Genomic DNA, 12,617 nt, shown 5'->3' with positions numbered 1-12,617 from the left:
ATCCTTGGTCAGACATGATCTCTTCTCCAGACCTGTGCACACTCTGCAACCCTCTTTGTCACTGGGCTGACTACTTTCATTCCTTCATATCTTGTCTGTGATATGTGACCAGCTCCTGTCCCACCCCTTGACCACTCTAAGCCACGACTGGCTGGGAATGGGTCTTTCTTTCCAGCTGGATCACGTACTCTATGAGGGCAGGGCCCAGGGCTTTCTCTGACACCGCTGTTCCCCAGCGCTGTCCAGTACTGCACAGAACAGGTGTTCTTATGTAAACAGCTGATGGAAGTCTGTCCTTCCCAGCCAAGCTCACCCCAGAGGCCAGGGAACGGTGACTTCACCTGCGGATGAAGCTCAGTAGCTATGTACCCGAGTCCTTCCAGACTCACCAGACAGAGAGTAACTAGAGTCTCTCCTTCTGACACCCCCAGCTCAGGAATACAGCCCCGCCAGGGGGAGGTGCCTTTGTTAGACCTTGACTTACACGGTGTGCACTGCAGCACTGTTTCACCAGCAAAAGACTGGGAAACACCCCCGTATCCGGCAGCAGGGGATGCGGAGATGATTTATGGGACATGTGTCCTAGATGAGGCACTGTAGGTATAAAAACAGATATGAGACCTACTTGTGTGTCTCTGGAGTGATCTCTGAATCACATGGCATTGGTGAAAAAAGCAAGGTGCAGAAATGCGAGTAATAACTGGCCAATATTTTATTAAGTGCCAGACACTGTTTTAAGGGCTTTGCGGGTCTTAAGGTGCTTACTTCTCAAACGAGTCCATGAGGTAGGTGTTACCATCTCTCATCCCATTTTACAAATGAATAAACTGAAGTCCAGGGAGGCGAAATCACTTGCCCAAAGCCACATAGCTGGGGAGTGACGGAGTTCAGATTTATACCCAGGGACTTTGCCTCCGGAGTCTGCCATCATAACCACCTCACCCTACTAGGTGCCACTTGTGTAGAGTGAAAAATAAATCACACATACGTGCACGTTGCTGGTACACACATAGAATATGCCTTCAAGGGGACCTGAGACATCCGTCAACATCGCCTGAGTGTAGGAGGAAGACTGACTTTCCACTGTACGCTCTTTTGTACCTGTTGAATTTTTTATTCAGTTTTTTTTTTTTCCTTTGAGAGAGAGAATCTCACTCTGTTGCCCGGGCTAGAGTGCTGTGGCGTCAGCCTAGCTCACAGCAACCTCAAACTCCTGGGCTCAAGCGATCCTCCTGCCTCAGCCTCCTGAGTAGCTGGGACTACAGGCATGCACGACCATGCCCGGCTAATTTTTTCTAGATATATTTTTAGCTGTCCATATAATTTCTTTCTATTTTTAGTAGAGACGGGGTCTCGCTCTTGCTCAGGCTGGTCTCGAACTCCTGAGCTCAAACGATCCGCCCGCCTTGGCCTCCCAGAGTGCTAGGATTACAGGCGTGAGCCACCGCACCCGGCCCTGTTGAATTTTTTAGCCTGTACTTTTTTTCTTAATATCTTAAACTGAAAAGGACCTGGTTTCTTTTTCTAGAGGAATTTGGAAGGAGAAGCAATGAGGGGTGGAAGACGGATCTCACAGATACCTCTCTCTCTCGCGATGAGAAATACCTGTGGAGTGAGGGGGAGGAAGCGACGGCCTCCCCACCCCATGTGGACTTTAGCAGCACAAGGTTGACAGTGACCTTGGTAATGAAGGCTGCTAGACAGCAAATATTTCTGAGCTCCTGTGGCAAAACGTGGCCAACCAAAACCTTGTTCAAATCCCAATTTTACACTTTCTGTGCAACCTTGGGCAAGATATTTAACATCTCTGGGTCTCCTTTCCTCGTCTGTAAAATGTGCAGAATGTATCCAGGGGTTTGGAACAGTGCCCGACACATAGTAAATCGAATATAAGTATTCTCTATCACGGTTATTAAAATAATCAGCCTTCAAAAAAAAAATCTTGTGTGACTTTTTAGCATGATTCGACAATGTTGAGTTCTCCCTCCGTAAAATTCTCTCCTCTCGTCCCAATACTTTCATCCTCTTGGTTTCCTATTCCTCTCACGCTCCTTTTCTGCCTCTTTTGTAAGCTCTTCTCTTGGGCATCAGGATATTGGTTGAAGCGTCACTGCTTACACTTGAAATTATCATGTCTGGTTGTGATGCCTGGACCCATGGCAGCCACTTTGGGACTACGAGGGGAGCTCACATGGGAGCCAAGCCTCCACTGAGGGTGTCAGAGCAGAGACAGAGGGAACCTGGGGTCACAAGCCCTCCCCGTAACTGTAGACAGTATCATTCCCAGAGTGCTCCCTTACTCTGGTGACGTACAAGGTAACAATAATCTTATTGTTTCAGCCTGGGCCTGTCATGATTTTATTACCTGCAGCCAAAATCTCTCCTGAAATAATATAAACATACAAATACACTCGGGCTCATGACTCGTGGCTGGCCTTCTCTCGTCACTCCCTCCCAGGGCTGCCGTGCCCCTCCTCACGGCCTCAGTCCCTTCATCTCCGTCCTCAGCCTTAACCACCCCCCTGAGCCCCAGCCCCGGGGGGTCTGTGAATTCTCGATACCTCCCCCTGGGTGTCCCTGTAGCCCCTCACACCCACCATATTCTAAACTAGCTTCAGGTCTCCCCTCAGATCTGCTCTTCCTCCCAGGTCCCCATTTCAGGGACAACTGACCGTTCCTCGCCCCTTCCCAGTCTTAAGGCCAATGGCCCGTCACTTGGCTCCTACGAATCCTTGCTCCCACCTCTCTCCCCTCCCATGGCCCTGCTCAGCCCCGTCACCTCCTGCTTTGCTCCCGCGGTGGCCTCCCCCTCCGGTCCATCTCCACGTGGCAACTGAGGGGTCGAACCTAACCACGATCCTCTCTTCAAAACCCTTCCACGGCTCTCTAGTGCCCTCAGGAAAGAGGCCAGGTTCCCAATCTTGTCATTTAAGGACACTTAAGATGTACCCATGTCCACCCCTCCACTCCCCTCCCTTCCATACTCCCATCACAGTAAACTGCCTGCCACAGGCTGATGTCCAACACGCTGTCCCACCTCCCGGCTTTGCACACAGTTCCTTCTGTCTGCCATGCCCTCCCCACGCCTTTTCTACTTGTCTGCCCTCAAGGTGAGGCTCAAATGCCCCATCCCTGTGTAACCCCCACAGGGCGTGGTAGCGAGGAGCTCAGCCTGGGCAGTGAGGCTCACACTGACGTCCCAGCTTGGGGGATCAAACAGAAAGTCATTCACTTCCTCACTTTGTGGCTAAGACAAGGGACCTCCCTTCTCTGTGCCTCAGTTTCTCCATCTGTGGAAGGGGGATGATTAATATCCTCTCTCTCGTGCATAAAGTACGCAGAACAGGGCTTGGCCACAGGAAGTACCACAGAACACACGGCAGGCTCTGTGAATCGTCTTTGGAAGAAGTACTATTACAATCGCCACTTTACAGATGAGGAAAGGAATCAGAGAGGTAGAGTGACTGCCCAAGGACGCAGGCAGGATGTGGCTGAATTGGGATTTGAGCCCCAGCCAAGCAGGCTGGCTCCAGAGCCCAGTGCAGACATGCAATTAGTGCTCAGTAAAAGGGGACACCTGTTACAATAGTATTGTGACAAAGAGCAGCCCCTCCCGAGCCACTCAGATCTGGGCTGGTGTCCTGTGTCAGTTTCCTGCCTGCCAGGCTGCTCAGAAAGATTCTATCACCCGGGCCTACCCCCAGGGCTCCTCGAATGGGTCCTGCTCTCCGGAGACACTTGAGAAAAACAAATCAGGTACAACTTCTTCTCCTGACTACTCTTCAGATTTCAGATCGTAGTTCAGTTGTCCCTTCCTCCAGGAAGCCCTCCCTGACCTTCCAGGCTGGACTGGGCACATTCCTTGTGCTTCCCCCACCTCGACCCTGACCACTCTGCCGGTGCTTTCTTCATCACACCTCTGATCACTCTGCCTCCCCATTTGAAGTCCTGCTCATTTTGGGCTGTCACTGTCTGGGGACAGGGCTGTCTACCTCACAGGACTGCTAGCCCATAGGAGGAGGGCCCAGGGCCATCTCCACCACTGCTGTGTCCCTAGCACTGTCTAGCACCGGCCCAGCAAAAAGGAGGGATTTGGGGATAAGTGATTATATTCTTTCGGTGTGACAGGAGAGGAACTCAAGGCTCAGGGAGGGGTAGTCACTTGTCCAAGACACAGGGACCGATCTAATGCCTGAAATGAGGTCCGAGCCCAGAGCCTGGTAGAATTGGCAAGTGACGCGTGGCTGAGAGAGACAGATGGGACATATGAGAGACCGCGAAACAGGGAGACAGTACAAGGGAAAGACAGAGAAGGCGAGAGAGCCAGAGGCACGGAGTGTGATGGAAAATGAGAGAAGGGGAAGGAGGACAACGAGGTAATGTTGGTGCCCAGTGGAGCCCGGGACACAGAAACAGGGAGCGCCGGCCCCCCGCCTCCCCGCTGGGCTGTAGAACAAAGGACGGACAGTTGGTGGCTGTGCATCAGGACCACCTGCCTGCGCACCCAGACGTTCCTGTAGGATCAGCTCTAGTCACGTGGGCCCCTCGGTCCCAGGCCAGGTCCACCCGGCCTCACGGCACCTGCCCCAGCTACCTGGGGATGGAGGCGTAGTCGGTGTGGGACCTGGCAGACAGCTGCTGGCGCGACTCCGGCTGGGGACCCAGAATGTCCACCCGATCATCCTCATCCTCGGTGACGGTGGCAGGGCATGGAGCAGGCAGCAGGATGAGCTCCGTGAGGCCGTGAAGGTCGGACACGCGGCGGAAAGTCTGCAGTAGCACCACCATGGCCACCAGGCCCAGGAAGAGGTAGACTGCAGAGATTGCAGAAGGGTGATGAGTGGACTTGGGGCTCAGATCCTCAGGGCAGGACCCCATTTGGAACCCCCAGGGTGTGGCTGGGACAGGGCCGTGTCCTCCTCAAGCCCCCGCCCTCAGGTACCCAGCTCACCTGTGACCAGCACCTTGTAGAGGGCCCGGTAGGGCTGGTTGGGGGCCTCCCCGGGCACGTAGTCGCCCAGGCCGATGGTGGACAGCGAGATGAAGCAGAAGTAGAAAGCATCCAGGAAGCTCCAGGCCTCCTCGAGGTGGGCGAAGATCGCGGCTGGCACCAGGAAACAGAGGATCACTATGACCCCCAGCAGGGCCAGCATGTGCCAGCGGGCCGCCCGCCGGGGGTCCCAGCCCCAGCGCATGCTCAGCCGGGACAGGGGCACGTGGGTGAGCAGCAGCGACAGGCGCTGGGCCGAGGCGGTCAGCAGCAGCATGGTGGTCGGCACGCCCAGGAGTGCAAAGGCGATGGAGAAGGCCTTGCCCGCGTCGGTCAGCGGCGTCGTGTACCCGTAGCCTGTGGAGTGCAGGGGAGATACTCGCCGCCGCCACTGCGGGCTGTGTGGGTGCCCTAAACCGAGACCCGCCTTCTTCCCCAAACCTACCCCTTCCACATTCCCTCCTGTCCCAGGTGATGGCACCGCCATCTTCCTGCTGCTCAGCCGAACACCCTTGCTTTCATCCTTGCCCGCTCCTCACTCATGACCCCTTGTCACTCACGCCACATTCCGTCTGTCGGCGAAGCCTCAGGTCTCAACCTCAGATGGATCCGGAGCCCACTTACTTCTCCACCCAGCCCCACCACCCTCACCCTGGCCCTGTCCACCGCAGGTGAGGGCCTGCTTTACGTTGACAGTTAAATGTCTTGCAGCCTCGTCCCGGTCACCCTCCTCCCCCAACCCTGCCCCCAGTGTGTTCAGCCAGAACAGGGAGCCTGTGAACACCTGACTTAAGTCATGTCCCCCGCCGCCGCCGAGAGCCCTCCTGTGGCCCCATCTTACTCCAGTAAAAGGCCCCACGAGCCCCACAGGGAAGCCTTTGCAACGGCTGTTCTTTCCCTGCAGAACGTTCTTCCCTCTGGTATCTACATGGTCCCCTCTCTCCTCTCCTGCAGGTCTCTGCCCAAATGTCACCTTCTCAGTGAGGCTTCCCTGACCACCTTATTTGAAATTGTAACACCCTCTTACCCTACGCTTTTTTTCCACGGCACTTAACACCTTCCAGCATACCATATGGTTTACTTGTTTGGTCACCTCTCCACCCCTTTTCCTGGGTATCAGTTCCAGGAAAGCTGAGGACTCTATTTTGTCACTGCTGTGGGCATTGGTCACATGAGCACTGGATCAATACTTGTAAAATAATGAATGAAGGGTGCAGGCTGTCACCTGACGCTGAGCCTCTGTTTGCTCTACTCTAAAGTGAGTGTGACAGGCCCCGCTGTGCTCCCAGAGGACCACGGGGACACAGGAACGTCAACAGCGTGGACATGAGTTCTGCCAACAGAAATATGATCAAGGGGAATTCAGGTCTTGGTGGGACTGACTCACTTTGGCAAAGTGCAATTTAAAAATCTCTTTTTATTTCCCAAATAAATCAAACCAAAGGGTAAGAGATGCGACTTGGGTAGTGGGGGGCCTGGTTTATGTTGACAGTGAAATATCTTGCCCCAAAGACTGCAGATCCAGCCCTGTGATCCATAATAAGGTGTGGACACATTGCATACGTGAGCAGGCATTCACCTGTGCCTGTTTTCCATAAAAAAGGATCCCCTGGCCTTTATATACTCAGAAGAATCTAAACCAGGCTCTCTTAGAGATGCCTGTACACCATGTTCACAGCAGCATTGTTCACAGTAAGCTGGTATGTGGAAGCAACCCGAGTGTCCATCTGCAGATCAGTGGACAAGCAAAATGTGGTACATGCACAGAATGGGATATCATTCAGCCTTAAAAAAGAAAGAAATTCTGACACATGGCCACTTGGAGTAAGGACATCCCCTCCTCCCTTGCAGCTAGGTATGATTCTGTGACTAGTCTCTGGCCAGTGAGGTATACATGAAAGAATCAAATGACTTCCAGGAGGGGTCCTTAAAAAGAGGAGGATGCTCATCTCTCTTCCGTCCCCCCTCTTTCTGCTGGCTGGAACACAGATGTGAAGGCTGGAATTGAGCAGCTATCTTGGACCATTGAGTGACCTTAGGAATGGAAACTGCACAGAGAAGTTATGGAGGAACATGAGGTTTCTGCCAGGCAAGAGCCCGGGTCTCTGACCATGCAGCACCATTTCAGTCTTGGACTGACTACCCTGGATGTGACCAAGAAATAAATTTCCATATTATTTAAGCAACTGTAATTTGAGGTGTGTCACTTATGATTCCAACCCTCATTAACATGAGGGTTTTAATGGAGAAACTTCAGCAGCCTGGCTGAAATGACAGGTTTGCAAATGACACGAAATCCTTATAAACAGAAAAATCAGAGTTAGAACAGAATAGGGCCTGTGAGCCTCAATTTACTACCTCAAGAGCCGAGTCCAAAACAGTGTTTTGCCATTTATTCCCTGCACAATGCTGGCCAGGTGACTGCTCTTCTCTGAGCCTCAGTTTTCTACTCTGCAAAAATGGGCTCATAAGTAACCCTTTCCTGAGAGCTGGTAGTAATCCTACCAGGTCAGGACAGAGAACAGCCCCTACCAAGAGCATGGAAAGAGTTACAGTGACTGTACTGTCCCCTTCCCCACCAGCCAAGACTCAGTTCCAGGTGGGACTATCCTCCCCCTCCTGCCTCAATTGCAGCAAAGCTGTCTGCACCATTTCCAGGGCTAAGACTTGGGGCCAGGATAAAACGAGGGACACTGTGGGAAGAGGTCTCTCTGAATGACATATAGTTGATTTTCCATTTCTCCAGATACATTCAGGGCTCCTGGCCCCACCCGCAATGATAACAATAGCTGAGGCGCAATAAATATGGCCGGGTGCGGTGGCTCACACCCATAGTCCCAGTACTTTGGGAGGCTGAGGCAGGATACTTGAGGCCAGGAGTTTGAGGCTGCCCTGGACAACATAGTGAGACTCTGTCTCTACAAAAAATTATAAAAATTAGCCCAGCATGGTGGTGGGGGCCTGTAGTCCCAGCTACTCAGGAGGCTGAGCCAAGAGGATCGCTTGAGCCCAGGAGTTGGAGCTTACAGTGAGCTATGATCATGCCACTGTACTCCAGCCTGGGTGACAGAGCAAGATCCTGTTTCTAAAAAGAAAAAAGGCCGGGCGCGGTGGCTCACGCCTGTAATCCTAGCACTCTGGGAGGCCAAGGTGGGCGGATCGTTTGAGCTCAGGAGTTCGAGACCAGCCTGAGCAAGAGCGAGACCCCATCTCTACTAAAAATAGAAAGAAATTATATGGACAGCTAAAAATATATATAGAAAAAAAATTAGCCGGGCATAGTGGCACATGCCTGTAGTCCCAGCTACTCGGGAGGCTGAGACAGGAGGATCGCTTGAGCTCAGGAGTTTGAGGTTGCTGTGAGCTAGGCTAACGCCATGGCACTCACTCTAGCCTGGGCAACAGAGTGAGACTCTGTCTCAAAAAAGAAAAAAAAAATCAGTTACTATTAGCACTTCAAAGACTCCCTCCTTCATCAAACTTTAGTCTGGCTCCTCTGAATCCTGTACTTGACTGGGCTCAGTTTTAGCAAGAATCCTAAGAATCTCCCCACCCTTGACATCTGAATTCCTCACCCTCCACTCTTCCTAAGTCCCTGGCCTGTCTTTAGCAAGACTATTGTTAAGCCAAGTTTAGCAGGAATCCCCCTATGGTGATGTCTTTTCTCCTGGTAATTTTCCGCCCCCTGACCCACTCACTCTGCTCATCAGCTATGAATCTCCAGCTGCCTTCGCGAGATTCAGAGTTAAGTTCAGTCTCTCTGCCTTTGCAAAGTCTCTCCTCTAATTGCAATAACTTTCCATTTTTAACAAGTGTCAGAATAATTTTTCTTTCACAATGCACACAACACCCTTCTTCACGCCAAGAAGTGTGTGCTGTGTTGGTGAAGAGCCCGATGGCCTTGGTTCAAATCTCCCCTCTGCACTTTCCTAGCCGTGTGACCCTGGGCAAGTTGTCCAAATGATCTGGGCCTCAGTTTGCAAGGCTGAAAAAATAGGGCTGATAATGGCACCTGCCTCGCAAGGCTGTTGTCCTGGTTGAGCGAGTTACAGCACGTGGGAAGAGCTCGCCCAGGCTATTACTGCGACTGTGAAGTGAGGAGTGTTTTTATCCCCACTTCACAGGTGAGGGGGGACACTGAGGCCTCGAGATGCGTGGCCCTGAGCGGGAATACCACCTGCTCTGCCAGGAGTGACTTCTCAGCAGCCAGGATCTGGGTGGAGACAGGAGGACGCGCTCATGTGACTCAGGGAAGCCCAGAAGCAGGTCAGGCTGCCCTGGCAGCTTGGGGAAGAGTCAGCCCCAGGGGAGGTCGGCTAATTCCAGCCAGTGACAAGTCCTCCAGCTCTGCCGCCTGGGACCTTGGTTTGCTGGTCCACAGAATGGGATACCAAAGGCAAAAGCCGCCTCCCACTGCTGTGCTGCCAGCCTGGAGCCGGGATTAGGCGTGTGGGCTAGCCCTGCCCCAGCCTCCTGCTGGTTCCAAATCCCAAACAAAGAGACAAAGAGGAAGTCTGGGGGCTGAGGAGCGGCTGCGGGAGCGGCAGAGGCCAGCAACAAAAGGGATTTCCCAGGGCGTTCTGGCTCCCCCCAGGGCGAGTTCTTTCCACAGCTGGGGCTCCTGAATTGGGAGTCCCAGGTCCAGAGAGAACAGTGCTGTCCCTGTTAGCAGGAAAACCCCGAATTGGTGGCTCCCCAATGCAGGGGGGGATGTCAAGATGGGGTGGAGCATGTAGGGAGGGGCCTTGTGTCTGGAGTCAGGGTCACCTGCCGAGGCAGTACAGGGCCAGGGAGGGACAGGGGTGGTCCTTGCTGTGGAGAAGGGCAGGGCCCCTCGCTGGAGATGTTCTAGGTCCAGGGGGGTGGGAGTCAGGGACGGGGGCTCCAGGCCCTTGCCGAGGAATCTCTACTGGGAGGAAGGTCTTTAGAGACAGTGCCCTGAGGGGTCTGGAGATTCAGGGTCCTCACGGGTGTGCCAGGCTCAGGAGGAGGCTGGGTGGGGGTTCTCAAGGGGTGTTCCCAGAAAGACACATCTGGAGAGTTAGGAGAACTTGCTGGAAAGGATGGCAGTCCAGCCTAGAGATAAGGGCGGGGGTCCTGGTGTGGCTGAAGTCGGGTCCAGAGGGAGCATGGATCTCAAGTGCAGGGTCCTTGCTGGAGGTCTGTGAGGACAGTCTTAGGCCTAGAGGGGACCGAGAGACTTGGGTCCCCAGGGGGACTGAGGAATGGGGTTCCAGATGCTCCCTGCAAGGTACACGAAGGGGGACCCTAGTCCCAAGGGAACTGGGGGTGTCTCCTGTTTAGGAGGAAGGCCTCTGACCAGGGCTCCCCCAGGGGATCGGATATCATGATTGTGGGTCCCGGGTCCCCGCTGGGGGTGGGGGTTGAGGGGAACCTAGGCCCAGAGGGGATTGGGACACGGGTATTTGCAGTCCCCAGAGAGCGCGGACGAAGTGGGGGTCCCGACTCTTCGCTGGCTTGGGGAGCGGGGACCGCGTTCACGTACCCACGGTGGTGACCAGAGTGCTGGCGAAGAAGAGAGCCGAAGCGAAGTCCCAAGCGGGGTCCGAGGCGTTGGCCGACCCCGAAGCGTTGGCGAGCACTACGCGCCCGAGCCGTCCGGCCGCCAGCACCCGCTCCACGAAGGCGTCCAGGGCAGGGGGCGCCACACACGGGCTGCGCCGCAGCAGCTGCTCCCGCAGCGTCTCCAGCTCGGCTCGGAGCTTGGCTTCGTGCGGCCCCTCCAGCCGCGCCACCAGCAGCGCGCCCAGCACCAGGTACACGGCGTAGGCGACCAGTGCGCCCGCCAGGAACGCGCCCCGTCGCATGGCGCCCGCCGGACCCCGCACAGCCCGGGGAGGCCCCGCTGACGTGGCCCCCGCCTCCGGACGGTCTGGCACCTTGGTTCAGTTCCGGGAGTGCTCGAGGCGCGGATGCCCCAAAGAGGAAGAGGAACAAGGGGAGGAGCGGGAATAGAGGAACGCCACGCCTCCGGGAAACTGAGGCACGCCCAACCGCCAGGTGTTAGCGCGGAGAGGGCGGAGCCCAGTGCTCCCGGACCCAGGAGACCAACAGGATGCAAAGGGTGGAGATATTCTCTTCCTTCCATTCCTTTCTTCTCTTCCACCTGGGAGTCCTGGTTCCCTAGGTCAGAGAAAGTCCCAACTCTTTCCGCTCGCAGATGCAGAAGTCGCTCCCCAAATCCTCAGGGTCGTTGTGCACTGCATCAGGGGGCGTGGCTGAGGTGGCGAGGAGCAAACTGACATCTAGTTCTCCCTCCATTCGCCAAGTCGCGTGCCCTGGAGTGGGAATGGCGGGCACCACAGAGTCAAGTGTCCCCTGTGCCCTCATGGACAGAGTGGGGCTCCTTAGCTATTCACCAAATCTTTGCTCAGCACCCATTTTGTGCCTGACCCCTTGCTGAGTAATGCTGGGGACACGGTAGTGACCAAGACAATTCTGGGCCTATGCCCTCTGGAGGCTCCCAGTCTAATAGGGGAGACTGACACATCAATAGAGTGACAGCCTGTGTGGTCAGGGCTGTGATGAGGGAAGCACAGGCACAGTGACCAAGGCTGGCACAGGGAAGCCTAGAGGACCATGAGAGTGCAGAGGAGGCGACTAACCCAGCTTAGGGAAGTCAGCAGAGCTCCCTGAGGAAGGGGCTATCGGAGCTGAGAGACAGCGGATGAAAAGGAGTGAGCCAGGGTCTTTTTTTCCTGGCAGAATCAAGAATATATGGCTTTATTTAAAAGGAAAAATTTCCTGCCATGTCCCTCCTGTAGGTCTCTCCACATCTGTCTCCAGCTGGAACTCCTAGCAGCCATCTGGAGGGCAGCCTGGAATCTTCTCTGATTGGTAGAGGAGTGGGGCTTGGTCCCAACTTAGACACACCCCACATGGTTCTATTTATAAAACTGGCAGATCTTGGAGCAGAGCCCAACTTGGGCTTGATAATCCACAGGAAAAGACATCTCATGATAAAAAACAGTAATGGTAGGTACCAAAAGCTTGCAAATGTCAGGTCCTGTACACACAAGAATTTGCATGACTCCTCAGTCCCTCTCATATAATTCTCATTAAAGAGATAAGAAAATTTAGCCTTAAAAACAGGGTAGACCTGGGTGCGGAGGCTCATGTGTGTGATCCCAGTGCTTTGGGAGGCCGAGGCATGAGGATTGCTTGAGTCCAGGAGTTTGTGGTTACAGTGAGCTATGATCATGACACTGCACTCCAGCCTGGGCAACAGACTGAGACCTGTCTCATTTTTTTTTTTTTTTTTTTTTAGACAGAGGCTCGCTCTGTTGCCCCGGCTCGAGTGCCGTGGCATCAGCCGAGCTCACAGCAACCTCAAACTCCTGGGCTCAAGCGATCCTCCTGCCTCAGCCTCCCAGGTAGCTGGGACTACAGGCATGTGCCACCATGCCCGCCTAATTTTTTCTCTTCTCTATATATTTTTAGTTGTCCATATAATTTCTTTCTATTTTTAGTAGAGATGGGGTTTCGCTCTTGCTCAGGCTGGTCTTGAACTCCTGACCTTGAGCGATCCTCCTGCCTCAGCCTCCCAGAGTGCTAGGATTACAGACGCGAGCCACCTCGCCCGGCCGACCCTGTCTCTTAACAACAA

At 54.2% G+C, this 12,617-nt stretch overlaps 1 protein-coding gene across 1 annotated transcript; it reads right to left on the bottom strand.

The window, feature by feature from the left end:
- Positions 1 to 1,985: 1,985 nt before the first annotated feature.
- KCNK6 (potassium two pore domain channel subfamily K member 6) lies at positions 1,986 to 10,906 on the bottom strand. The gene is made up of 3 exons (XM_069457268.1): positions 10,497 to 10,906; positions 4,952 to 5,347; positions 1,986 to 4,814 (listed from the first exon to the last, which is right to left on the bottom strand). Exons 1-3 carry the CDS (start codon positions 10,816 to 10,818, stop codon positions 4,591 to 4,593), a joined length of 942 nt encoding a protein of 313 aa, XP_069313369.1. The 5' UTR covers positions 10,819 to 10,906; the 3' UTR covers positions 1,986 to 4,590.
- Between the last annotated feature and the right edge of the window lie 1,711 nt (positions 10,907 to 12,617).

Source organism: Eulemur rufifrons, chromosome 24 (assembly GCF_041146395.1).
Source record: "Eulemur rufifrons isolate Redbay chromosome 24, OSU_ERuf_1, whole genome shotgun sequence".
In the NCBI taxonomy this organism is placed as follows: Eukaryota; Metazoa; Chordata; class Mammalia; order Primates; family Lemuridae; genus Eulemur; species Eulemur rufifrons.
The sequence above is the reverse complement of the archived record's forward strand: the minus strand, read 5'-3'. Positions and strand labels throughout refer to the sequence as shown.

Coding starts and splice junctions, on each gene's coding strand:
- KCNK6 (XM_069457268.1), bottom strand. CDS start 10,818: ATGCGACGGGGCGCGTTCCTGGCGGGCGCACTGGTCGCCTACGCCGTG. Junction 5,348..10,496: donor CACTCTGGTCACCACCGTGG/GTACGTGAACGC, acceptor TGCACTCCACAG/GCTACGGGTACACGACGCCG. Junction 4,815..4,951: donor CTACAAGGTGCTGGTCACAG/GTGAGCTGGGTA, acceptor CAATCTCTGCAG/TCTACCTCTTCCTGGGCCTG.